This window comes from Leptosomus discolor, chromosome 16 (assembly GCF_034619465.1).
Source record: "Leptosomus discolor isolate bLepDis1 chromosome 16, bLepDis1.hap2, whole genome shotgun sequence".
In the NCBI taxonomy this organism is placed as follows: domain Eukaryota; kingdom Metazoa; phylum Chordata; class Aves; order Leptosomiformes; family Leptosomidae; genus Leptosomus; species Leptosomus discolor.
Window position 1 is genome coordinate 5,682,226 of NC_141406.1, and position 12,945 is coordinate 5,695,170.

The 12,945-nt window shown below is 42.4% G+C and overlaps 1 protein-coding gene across 7 annotated transcripts in view; it reads right to left on the reverse strand.

Annotated features, from left to right (window-relative positions):
- Nucleotides 1–12,747, reverse strand: part of MED15 (mediator complex subunit 15) — a 30,363-nt gene extending 17,616 nt beyond the window's left edge. For 3 of the 7 annotated variants that reach the window (XM_086474481.1, XM_086474482.1, XM_086474478.1), the window contains exons 1-8: nucleotides 12,680–12,747; nucleotides 6,060–6,147; nucleotides 4,814–4,865; nucleotides 4,323–4,352; nucleotides 2,878–3,093; nucleotides 1,878–2,005; nucleotides 1,743–1,838; nucleotides 558–932 (exon numbers count right to left, since the gene is read on the reverse strand). In XM_086474481.1, the coding sequence (XP_086330607.1) occupies nucleotides 558–932; nucleotides 1,743–1,838; nucleotides 1,878–2,005; nucleotides 2,878–3,093; nucleotides 4,323–4,352; nucleotides 4,814–4,865; nucleotides 6,060–6,147; nucleotides 12,680–12,747 (1,053 nt within the window). Of the gene's footprint in view, nucleotides 1–557; nucleotides 939–1,742; nucleotides 2,006–2,877; nucleotides 3,094–4,322; nucleotides 4,353–4,813; nucleotides 4,866–6,059; nucleotides 6,148–12,679 lie in introns of all 7 variants that reach the window. The other 4 variants (XM_086474479.1, XM_086474477.1, XM_086474476.1 and 1 more) reach the window with 2 other exon arrangements.
- Between the last annotated feature and the right edge of the window lie 198 nt (nucleotides 12,748–12,945).

Consider the following 12,945-nt stretch of genomic DNA (forward strand, 5'->3'; position numbering starts at 1 on the left):
TTAAGGGGATGGCCCAGCAAGAGGTTCAACAGAGTAAAACTACTGTCTTGTCCACACGCTCTTCAAGGCAGGAACTACCAGTAACTTAAACTTTGACCAAAATCTCTAAACATGGCAGCAGAAGCAAAGCCAGCATGCTAGAGAGCCAACACTAGCTCCAGTCACATGCACTAGGCACTTCAAAGCACTTGCTCATGTTCTAAAACAGCAAACATAATGGAGGTGACTTTTCTTTAGCCAAAGTTCATTTCTCTTCCTTTTTTTTTTTTTCCACTTGTTCATTCAAGAGTAAGACAAGAAATTATTTTTAAGTCTGAGCTGCAGTAAATGATTTTCACAGACTTCCAGAAGTCCTACTCTTACACACAAAACTGTTCTCTACTGGCAGGCCCAGACATAAACCTTTAAACTCTCCATACTCATAACACACTAACTAGAGATCTCTCAATAAGCCATGTTTTTTTACTATTTCATTATTAGCAAAAGTCAAAGAATTTTTTTTTTATTTCTCCATAGGATTATAATGAGCCAACAATCAGCTTGTCACTAGCCCTTACCTGCATTGCTTTTAATTGCTGTGGTGTAAGAGTAACAGGCATAACCTGACTAGGAATTTGTCCTGAGATTGCCTGTGGCTGAGATACCATGGGCTGGGGTTGAGGCTGGGATTGTGGTGGAAGCTGAGATTGTTGTGCCTGAGCAACCTGTTGTTGTTGCTGCTGCTGCTGCTGTTGCTGCTGCTGCTGCTGCATCTGTTGCATCTGCTGTTGCATTACTTGTTGAGGTGGCTGCTGCTGTATCTGTTGTTGTGGTATTTGTTGCTGCTGTTGCTGCTGCTGCTGTTGCTGCTGCTGTTGTGCCTGCATAGCCTGCGCTGCCTGCAGCTGCTGCATTTGGGCAATTCGCTGCAGTTGTTGCTGCTGCTGTTGCTGCTGCATCTGAAAAGCAGGAAAAGCCAGGATGCTAAGGCTTCCAGCAATGCGATAGCAGCCTTATTTCTACAGCATAAACCAAGAGCAAACAGAATCCTACTAACATCAGGCTGAGGTTTTAAGTCCAAAGGGAAAGCCCAACCTTTTTATCCACTCACTCTTCATATATCTCAACTCTACACAGTGCACATCCCGTGGTTTCAATATCACGGGCTTGTCTTGCTTTGCTAAAACAGTTTTCAAAAGCAAAGATGAAGTCCATCAGCTTCTCCTGTACAAACAGGCTCAGAGGCACTTCTTCGAATGTAACCAGCCTGCATCAACACCACTATTTACCAGAAACTGCACAAGAGCACGACAGCTGAAGTTTCCTCTTCTGCTTTTGTGCCTAAGGATGACACAGATGATGTGCTCAGTACACATTTTTTAAAGTGGCAATGTGTAATTCACGCAACGACAAAACAGCCAGTACTTCTACAGTAATACAAGTGGTTTTAGTTCTTTCCCACATCCTTGTTCTTGTTCGAATTAAAGACTACCCTGATGTTTTTAAAGAGAAAGAGACAACGGTTTTAATTCTCCATTGCTGTAACAGGAGAAAGCAACCCCATGACTGTCAAGCCTTTCCTCTGGGACGAAACAGGTTGTTGCCAAGTAAGGTGCCAGTCTAAACTGAAGCCCTACCCTGCAGTGGAAACGCATTACTAATAGGCAGAGACGGCATCCAGTACTTCCATGCAAGCCAAGCCTCACTTGACAAGTAACTGAACACAGATCACCTCAATTGCCATTGTAATTGTTTGTCATCACCTGCTGCTGGTTTTGCTGCTGCTGCATCTGCAGTTTCAGCATGTGCTGTTGCTGCTGCTGGACGGCTTGCAACTGCTGTTGCTGCTGCTGCTGCTGCTGGGCTGCTGCAGCTGCTGCTGCCTGCTGCTGCTGGACCTGAAACTGTTGTTGCATGGCTGACTGCTGGGCCTGGAATTGCTGCTGCTGCAAAGCCACCTGCTGCTGCTGGAATTGTTGCTGCTGCTGCTGTTGTTGCTGAGCTATCTGCTGAAGCTGAAGTTGGGCTAAAAAGAAAGTAAACTGTACTTAAAACATGAGACCCAAACCATGCAAGACAAAGCTACCCAGTATAACTCATAATAATTTATGATAATCCCTAAAGTACATTAATATTCTTTGTTAGCAGCATATACTTTTGCTTCCTCAAATGGCATGAGGCACTCTAACAGCAGAACTAATCACAGAATGGTTTGGGTGGGAAGGGATCTTAAAGATCATCTAGTTCCAACCCCCTGCCATGGGCAGGGACACCTTCCACCAGACCAGGTTGCTCCCAGCCCCATCCAACCTGGCCTTGAACACTGCCGGGGAGGGGGCAGCCACAATCTCTCTGGGCAACCTGTCCCAGTGCCTCACTACCCTCATAGTGAAGAATTTCTTACACCTAATCTAAATCTACCCTCTTTCAGTTTAAAGCCATCACCCCTTGTGCTATCATTATATGCCCTTGTAAAAAGTCCCTCTCCTCTAATGACACCTCCTAGTACCAAACTCTAATTCTCACTGCCTATATTGAGTCAGCAACCTAGGTAAAGAATGTAAAAACGTGCAGGAAGAAATACGCAGAGGTCACCAGCAGGAAGCACCACACCCATAGAAAACACAGGTGAGCTCTACAAAAATGAAAGTTCTGAATTTAACATCTTCTAAGACAAAAGCAGAATTTGCTCATACACAGCTAGACTGCTCCTCACTATACAAAGAAAACTTTTATCCCCTTAGGTAGCAGTATTTGAAATCAATTCTTCCTGCAGCTCACTTGGCTGACTTAGCCAGAAGTATGAAATCTCTTCAGCACCCCATCCTTGTGGAAGAGAGCTATGTATTGTAAAGCTGATCTAACAATTTCCGTGATTGAAACAAACTGAACACTTACTCTGCTGAGTAGCCGTAGAGACGCCAGGCATACCATGAGGGGCCATTCCCGAGGTTCCAGGAGGCTGCTGCTGCCCTGGGAGACTCATCTGTTGTCCCATTGGGCCAAGACCACTCATCCCACTCATCGGTGCTCCTTGAGCTCGGGAAGCCATACCCATCCCAGATGCCCCTCCTTGGGGACCCCCAGTTAGATTCTGCAGGGCATTCATCGGATCTACAAAGAAAAGAATTACCAATATGCAGCCAGCCATGCAACTGCCTCCCCAAAATCCTCTGTTCTCCATCATTCACTCTCCAATCTGTTGGCTTCAGACCATAACCAGATCCAACACCCTGAGAATCTAACATTTACTGCTCTGCCTGCGAGACAAGAGGTTTCTGGCATGTCTTTGTCTCTCTGTAAGTAGAGTGGAAATTACTTAAAGTGCTTCAGTTTTGCAAAGTTCCAAACAGATTCTAAATACATTAGAGAAAAGGAACTTATTAGCCACCTCTGAACATATACGCAAGTCAAAACAAGCTGCCAAGAACAGCCCATGAGTATATCCAGCTTGTAATCCCAAAAACCAAGAAGAGAGTCCCACTGCGGATCCAATTAGCCTCTTCCTCCTGAGGTCAACACAAAGAAGCAGTGCTCAGACCAGAGGAAGTACTTTGCTATACAGTTCACCCCATAACATCAGGTTTATTAGGCAGTGGATAAATTCAGTGCCTTTCAAGACAATCGTCATAATCTGAATCCTGGACACACAGAAAAGCAAAGTCAAAGAGGGAATGGCAATTCAAGAGGGCAAAACACAACACGGGGTGCAGAAGCAATATTAATCAGGTACAGATCGCAACGCTCCCTCTTTCTTAACAGTATTTATAAAATAACTTCCAACTGTCTAGGTTGGATGTTAATCAACAGCAGATGCTGCGTATTTAGCCTATAGGAAATAAAAACAGAGGATCATACTATCTTCCTAACACACACTGCTGTAAGGATTAGCACAGAGACAGAAGACAGGATCAGATCTAACCTCAGTCAAACAGCAGAGTGCATATGCCCGCAAACACGTCTGCTTCTGATGTAACTGAGGAACCCAAAGCTGGTAACTGGGAGAAACCCGAATCGCTCAGCAGGAGATTATTTGCAATCACTCTTGTTCTTTCAAGAATCTTACTGTTGTAAACTAACAAAAATACAAACAGGGAAGCAAACAAGTCTCCTGTGTTACATCCAAAACACTGTCACCCTCATCACCAAACAACTCTGAGACTATTGCACTATCTTTCCTCCAGCAACATTTAATATTCCAGCTAAGGAATCCACATCCTTCTTATTCATAGCACACCGCAGCCCTGATTTCTAACTGTTCTACTGAGAAACACGGGGTGGGGGCGAAGGAAGGGAGGAAGGAAAAAAAAAAAAAAAAAAAAAAAAAAAAAAGGAGCTCTTACCACTGACTGAGGCTTGAGATTTCTTGTTGTCTGCAAAGGAAGAACAATTAATTGCTTTTGTTAATCTTGTCACACATAAAGTTGGCCCTTCAGATATACTCTCCACCAGAAATATATTCACAGAATAGTTTACAAAATAAAAAAAATCACTGCCTACTATAGTTCTAACAAAACATGTTAACCTAAGCCAATTTGGTAACCAAAATCCTACACAAACAACAGAAAGAAAGCAAAAATACAGGAAAAAAATTAGGAAGGTGGAAAAGTAGTCAGTTTAAATAATTTTGCAAAGACTTCAATTATTGATGCATGTGTAAAAGAAACAGTATTTAGAAACTAAGCATGTATATTGCAGGAACATTTTTAAAGCAGACTTGTGAAGAGTCACATGCAGAACCACACATACAAACTCCAAAATTTACTTTTTCAGGGAGGATGGGATAAGCAATCCATTACTGAGAAAAAGAAAACAAAACCAAGCAATTACTTACGAATATCTCGAAAATGGATAATAAGTCTGGCCACAAGAGAAAGATATTCCTCCTAAAGGTGAAAAATTAGTATTTCAGCATAGGAAACAAAAACGTTGCGACCATGACTTTCTGGTTCTTCAGCATTCTTCCTCAACGTAACAGATTTTACTTTAAAATGTCAGTGGGCTTTTCAGAGCAGTTCACTTGCAAGGAACAGTCTGTTCATTACCTAACTGAGAATATTTTTACTAATAGGTCATTGTGGTTGATGGTACAAGGCCAAGAAAACACAAAATTCACTGGAAAGAAACTCTGACAGTCACCCTACTAGGATCACAATATGTGAACATAATTATAAAGCAATACATCCACTTTCCACTTCTTATTCACTCAAATTCCTTTGTCTTAAGGACTGAACTTGCTTATTACTTGGTACACTGGCTTACTTTAGTCCTTGACTGTGTCACATTCACGCTACAAGAACTTCTTTTAAGCTCAGTATTACAAATACAAGTAAGTTAACAGCTTTAGAGACTAACATGATAGAAGTGTTAGAAGTGAAAAGCCAAATACTCTTTGTGGCACTTTGTTAGTGTAGTTCATAATGTGTAAGAGAAACTGCACAGGGCTGAGACAGCCTTCCTGCCAGCTGGACACTGAGGATGCCACCTGTGGGCACACATTTGTGCCATCATCAATACAATATTTTCACCAAGACACGTCTTATCTCAAACAGGGCTTGTTTGAATCAGCAATAGTATCCAATTTCTCATAACACAGCTCCAGGAAAGAAATTTACATTTTGCTAGAGTCTAAAATTGTACATGATAACCAAGACTCCCACAGAGATCACCGCACTTCCCCTGGTCTGACTCTTGATATAGCCTTTTCATTGATATCTTAGTCTCCTGACCACCAAACTGGTCATATGGAACGGTGCTACACTGGAAATAAAGGAAATTCTATGCAACTCACTACACACAAGTCTTCAGACAAAAATTAAGTGTGGTCCCGTATATGCATTAAATGCTGCAGCTTCAGCAAAGCTGTCTTGGGCTGAAGTCCAATTCAGTGCATATATTGGATGCAAAACACCTCACTTCCCCTCAGGGTAAAAGAAGCACATATAAATAAAAAATTTTACATAACTATGTACTCGAAGCAGCGACAGTTAACTAGGTGCATTGGGTTTGCTATTTCTGCAGGTTGTTCCAAACTCTTTTGACACCCCAGTAACCTCTGGAAACAAACAGATATGCTTTACCCTTGTTTTGGCCTTCATAAACACATGACTCTCCATATCTTTGCTGGATTTGTTATGGGCAACACCAGCCTTCCTCATGGCATCATCACTGAAAAAGAGAGGAAAAAACAAGACTGGGTATTAATTGAGTACATCAGAAAATAGTTTCAGTCAGTAGTCAGGAAGGTCTGTAAAACAGCTTTTTACCTCTCATTTACAGTTTAAAAAAAGCAAAACCAAAAACAAACCAGAAACCCCAAACAAAAACCACCACATATATTATTTAAAATTGGCACCCTTCAAAATTTCTTCAAAAAACAGAGGAAAAAAGTTATTTTTTCTAAATAACTTAATTTCTAAAACACAAACCAAATATTCTTTGCAGAAATTAAAGAACAACTGCTAAGCAAGTCATTATTTTACTACCCGATGTACTATTTTGACAAAATACCAGGACCTGTTCATTTAAGAAAAGCTGAATGACAGGATTAACATAATCCATGTTTGGCGAGCAACAGGCTTGAGCCTGCCTAGTGTCAGGCATTTCCAAAAGAATCCTCTAAACATAAGGTGGAATAATTAAAAAAAAAAAAAAAGAAAAATTTAAGAAAAGATTGTCTAAAGGCATAGAGGTTTGACCAATGAGTGAGAAAAAGGAGTGGAAGCACTGACCAGGGGCAGAGAAGAGCAGAGGTGCAGTGATGTGCAGGGCACGGAGGAGACAATCAACATGAAAGCAACAGGTGAAGCAATAAGATGAAAAGAAGGCCCTGTTGATGGAAAATTGAGGGAAAGAAAAATAACAGGTTTGGTAATAGGAAGCTTTCAATTCCCTTACTTTTCTTTCCCGTGTACCAGGCAAAATCATGGGGACTTGCTGTCCTTTCTGCATCACACCTCTAGTAAACTGGATCTAGATCTGCCTTCTGGATGGGATATTGAACACGCAAGATGAAAGAGGGGAAAAAAAAAAGAAAAAAAAAAAAGACCCCCACCATCACAGAAAAGCACACTGCTAAGGACATGGGCAGAAAAGAAGGGGCATTGTCAGTACATCAAAAAGTAGCAAGCAATTCAACTGTGAAACATGCAACACGACAAAGACGTCCTAACCCAAGGAGTTCGGTCAGGTGATCAGCCCTATTCAAATCCTCCAGGCTTTCTCATTCTTAGAAACATTTCACTTTACTGCAAAACCTGTTCTGTTTTAAACCAGCCTAGCAGCTACAGTCTAAATTCCTCAAACAAGTTACCAGGAAATACTTTCACCTTGTGATTAACATCTCAGCACTTATTTCTTAATAACTGCTGTTGCATGAGCAGCTACCCTACAATACGTGCACGTCAAGGTAGTGACCCCTGAAAAGTTTCAGCCAGTCTGAAGGGGGACTACCGTTTTCTTCCCCCTAAATTTCTACCACCTCCCACGCAGCAGGAAAGGTGCTTGCACGAGCACTAAGCTGGTTCAGCTTCCTGAATTAACAACACAGTCACAGAACAGAGAAGAGCAGATGCTATAGCCTTAAAATGCAGGAGCTTAGGCTGCCCCCACACGCACCGTTACCTTGCAAACTAGTAGCCTAGTAGCACACAGCTAACCTGCTGTAGCCTTCAAAGCAGGAGATAGTAGAACACAGCTACCTGCTGTAAGGCTCTCTTGTGGTAACTTGTTCATGTGGTCTAGCAGACACTAAAAAAAAAAGCTGTTTATACATGAAGGTGACTTAAACTGAAGTGGAATCCAAACATAATGCAGAATAACTCTTCCTCCATGTGCCAACAAGCCTTAAAATGAGCTGCTCATAAAGGAGCTTTGCTGCAGAGGAAGAAGCTATATCTAACTCTTTATCCACACTACTCTCTAAATCCTCCATAACTTATCAGTCCCACAGTACAACAGCAATGCCTCTCATTTTGAGCACCAAAAACTGAGCAGGCAAAAAGACAAGAAAAAGATCCTGCAGAGGCAAGTAAAGGAAATAACATGCTGGTGATACTAAGCAGCAGTGATACAGTCAGTGATCAATGTGGTATCAGGAATTTGGAAAAAAACGCACAGCAAAGAAGTGATCTACTTTTATATGTGTCTACCATTTCCTTTTGATGTTACAGAACATGAAAGGCATTTTATAATGACTACATCTGCACTACCAAGAATGCCACTCCAAGTGCTCCATATCATATCTATTAGCATTCCAATAAAGGTTTAGGCTAGGGGGAAGAAAAAACCACACAACTTGTTCTTTGTTCACACATTCATCTGCAATCAACATAAAAATATTTACATTAAAAGACTGGGGAGGTCACAAAAAAAAAAAAAGGAGACATAGCTTTAGCACAGAGTTAAGGATAGCAAATAATGTATCATCATATGCTTGCAGAACACCAAACTCAACAAAACTTTGAAAACTAGATGGTACCAGACAACTCAACCTGCCTTATAATCACTTACTAAATGCATCGTAAGATGGGCACTAAAACTCTGCCTTTTTCATTTCATGCAGAACACTCAAAGTTGCAGTTTCACAAGATGAAGCATTCAACACCAACACCAGCTTCAGGAATTCCCCTTCCATTCCCAAGAGTTTTATTTCCAGCCCAAAAACGTGCAACCTTTCACTCAGGCCAGCTGGTCTAGCTGAAAAATCTTGCAAAACACGTTCTTCAAAACTACACCAGCTCCCCTATCCAGTTCACACCATGACTGCATGAATCAGTTGTTCCAGTGAAACAAAAGCACAATGAGTTCCGGGCCCAACACCACATTAAGCCATGTAACGCCACCAAATGCTGCTCCATGAAACAGACTACTAGATCACTGTAACACTCAGTTCAACAGACCTTTCTTGTTTAAAACAGCAACGGAGGGGGGAAAAAAAATTAAAAAGTGTGCTGGTTAAGCCAATAGCCACATCTATCCACACATTACAAGGTTTAAAAACCTCCAAGTAAACATCAACAAATGCATTAAACTTTCATCACTTGATCTTGTGCAGATGACGCTGTTCCACTCATTTCTCTTAGTTACAGATTGGACATAAAAAATGTCATCAATAGCAGCCCTCACTGCAGGAACACCCAGAACATCACAGAAGCAGAAGACCCAAAACAGGAACCACCCATATTACTTTATTCACATTTGCTGGACAGAACACATAAAGGCCTGAAAGGCCTCCATCCCCAGAACACTGCCTTCAGGTACAGAGGGAAAAGTAAAGGACCATCCAGCCTCCCTCCAGCCTTGTTGTAGCATTACCTTTCTTTCCAGCTCTGCAGTAATCAAAAAAACCCCTTTCCACTACACACAGAATCACCCTTCACAGCTTCACAAGCATATGGTCCAGCAGAAGTGATATCAAACAGCAGAGGTGACTAGGCAAGAAGTCACCCCTTCCAAGTTGTGCCAGTACAACTGTCTGCGTGGCTGTCCCACCAGCAACACTGAAGAACAACCAAGGTCAGGAATAACCACTTTTCCTGAATTATTTTTAACTTTGCGAAGTTCCCCTACCAGGTTCAACGCAGGGCAACCCGAACACTTGGAATGAAGAGGTACCGCAGAGGCAGTAGCATCTTCAGTTCATAGTTGTGTCAATTTAAGCATTTCTAAAGCTAATCACGCACTTTCTACAGTCCTAGGAAGGGAGAAACATCTGCCTTCTTGGCCTTTTTTGCCTGAATTGTCATCAGACAACCTAGGCTTGAACATAAAATTAAGGTTTCTTTATGAACTGGTTTTGTGAAGTATTTCATAGACAGCAGTAATGCAGATGATGTTCCTTCCCCACCCCGCAAAAAACTTCAGCTGATCCACTGATCTCCTGCCTGCTTGTTCCTCAGTCTCCATCTCTACCTCCTTTCACGTGCTCTCCACAGGCCCATCTTTATTTCTGTTCACACATGCTCTTTCTTCTTATCCAGCTGAATCCTCAGCTAAACCCTATTCAATCTTAAATGAGAATATAAATATCAAAATTTCAAGCAAAAAGCTGAACACAAAATTAACGGACCATCACACAACTCAACTTTTTTTCATGCTCTACATGATTCTCTTCTAACACAGCCTAGAAGTAGCCCAGGGCAGCAACCGTACACAACCTCATACTGAGTTTACCACCACACAACCCAGTTCACTTTTGTCCTTCAGGCAACACCAACATTTAAAAACATGTTAAGGAAAGGCCTTTAGAAAGGAGAATCCCGAGGCACCAGTACATGCCTGCCCCCTGTAAGGACCAGGATAAAGGGGTGCCTTGCTTCACGCTCCCTACACCATCACTGTCTCCTGCAACAACCTGGGAGAAGCCAAAGCTGCTCCCTGCCCTCAGCTGTCTGAGCTCAGGCTTTCCTGGTTACAGCAGGAGAGTCCTGCTTGGGCCTGCAGTCACACAAGAACCTAATACTGAAGGGGGCTTCTTAGGTCACCAAATGCAGTATTCTCTCAAATGATGATAGCCAAATCATACACACTGACCAATGACACACTTGCTAGGATACCTATTCCACACAGCATCCCTGAAATGTTCATCCACATAATGTCACTCTCAAAAAAACCACCACCCACCCCCCCCAACTTAAATTCAGCGTTGGAAAGGAAACCCAAATGTAAAATAGCAACAAATTAAGACTTCTGTATCTGGAATCTGTAACAAGCACTCAAAATAAGTTCTATGAATGGCTCCATACATTTGAGTTAACTTTTGAGAGCAAGTGTTAATATTTGCCTTGACAAATAAGTATCACTTGCTATTTGCAGGATGAACTGGAAGATATACACACGTATACGACAGAGTATTCTCTTAACTGTTAGGAACAACCTTGCCACAAATTAAAAAAACACTTTCAGATGATTCACCAGATATTTAATTACCTCCCTCTTCCACCTACTACATAAACCTCACTAATGGCAAAACTGGAGGCTTATGGAAAGAAACAGGAACTTGTTACATATGGAGCTCAAGTCTTTTTTAGACAATATATTGCTTCTCTCTCTCATTCAGCAAACCTATCTGTTATAAACTCTACCTGTGGCTAGCTTCACTTTATTCCAAGCACCAACATGAAACCAAGCCAAGCTGTTTTCAGATACCTAGCACATATTAATCACTTTAAAACCAAAAATCTGTTGCAGTCATTGTACGTTTATCCCAGCAACGATGTTTGCTTTTTAAACAAGATAGTGAATACAACATATGATGTACAGTATAAAACTGCATGGCGTGCAAGGAAGAAACATCACTCAGACACAATCTTAAAAAAAAAAAAAAGTCTGTGTCAACACACGTATAACAAAAGGCACACAGATCATATAGACATCAGCGCAATATGTAAAAGACAATGAACCGAAGACATTTTATTTCTATTTTTTCACAACAAGAATTAGAAGTTTAATATTACTGTCAGTTCTTCATATGGAATTAACCTTAAAGATTTTATTGGTCATTGTAGTAATTTTTTTATCTCTTACTGTATGCTTCCATTGAAACATTTAGCAGCATTGTTTACTGCTCAGAGAAAGAACAGCTACAGTTTGCAGGGCAAACACAAAAACAAAGGTTTATTGCATTAAGGTTTGTATCTGCTTACTCATCTTTATTTCCTCAAAGTTACACAGCATTCAAGTGCACTTTTGTTCGCTTGTTTGGATGAAGCAGCAGAAAAGAAAAAGCAACGGATTAATCTAACAAGACTAATGACTTTGCAGGAAGTTTAGAAAGTAAAACATCAGGTCTGAGCACCAAGAACGTTTGCACAGCTTTGACAGACACATATTACCATATTTCTTTAATGAATACCATAACAGTTGAATTCTGAAGCAGCACCTTAAGTAAAGCCCACAGCTAGGCAGTAGAACCACATGCAGCCAAACAGCATATTGTTTATATATTGTAAAAAAAAGACAGTCTGCTTTTAAATATTGATTTTTAGAAGCAGTAACGCAAGATCAAGCTTTTCAAGCATACATAAAGAAGGATTTCAACATTACTTTAGAAGCATTGAGCAGTGCTTCCATTTCTGTAATAACCTTTTGTAAGGTAAAAGAGCCTTCTATAAAATAGAAAAAGCATGCAGAGCAGCAAAGTAATTCAAGTAAAGTGATTTGTTTCACAAAAGACAACTGAAAAGGCAACAAGCTCAACTTTACATAAAATCACCACGATTTTTATTTAATCTTTGCCCTAAAATGTGAGATGCAAGATAAAAACAGTGGTTTTCACAAGACAGGAGATGTCAAACTTGGCAACACTACGGACACTGCCAAACTCGAAGCCCTAAAGCAGATGCTGTCAAGCAGGACAGGAAGCCGGTATTCCTAGGGAAGAGGAAAGTGAAAGGGAATGATCGGAGAAATGAAGTCAAAGAACAGGCCCGGCTAGCCCCCGCACAGGGTCTGAGCAAATCCTGGTAACGAGGTCCCCTCACAGGGGGACAGCGAAAAGACCCGGGGGAGAGGAAACACCGGGGACCACGGACGAAGCCAGGCAGCAAGGGGAGGGCCCGGAAGGACTCCCAGAGGAGCGGAGACGGGTGGGACATAGCCACCCGGGCGCGGGCGGCCCCGGGAGCCGCCGAAGCCCCTCTGGCAGAGGCCGAGGCCCGCCTGCGGCCTACTCAGCGTTGAGGCCGCGGCCCGCACTCACATCTGACTGACGAGCTTCTGCCGGAAGTTGGTGCTGCGCCAGTCGGTCTCCGGCCCGGTCACGTCCATCCCTGCCGCTACGGCGAGCGCCGAGCGCCGCTGCCACGCGCCGCTACCGCCCCGCCGCCGCGCTCGTCTCCGCCGCCGCTCCCCCGCACGCCACCGCGGAAATGCCGCGCACCTACTTCCGGCGCCCTGAAGGCTTGAGGGAAATGAAGTCCCGGCGCGAGTCCGGCCAACTCTCGCGAGAGCGGCCGACTGGGCGCG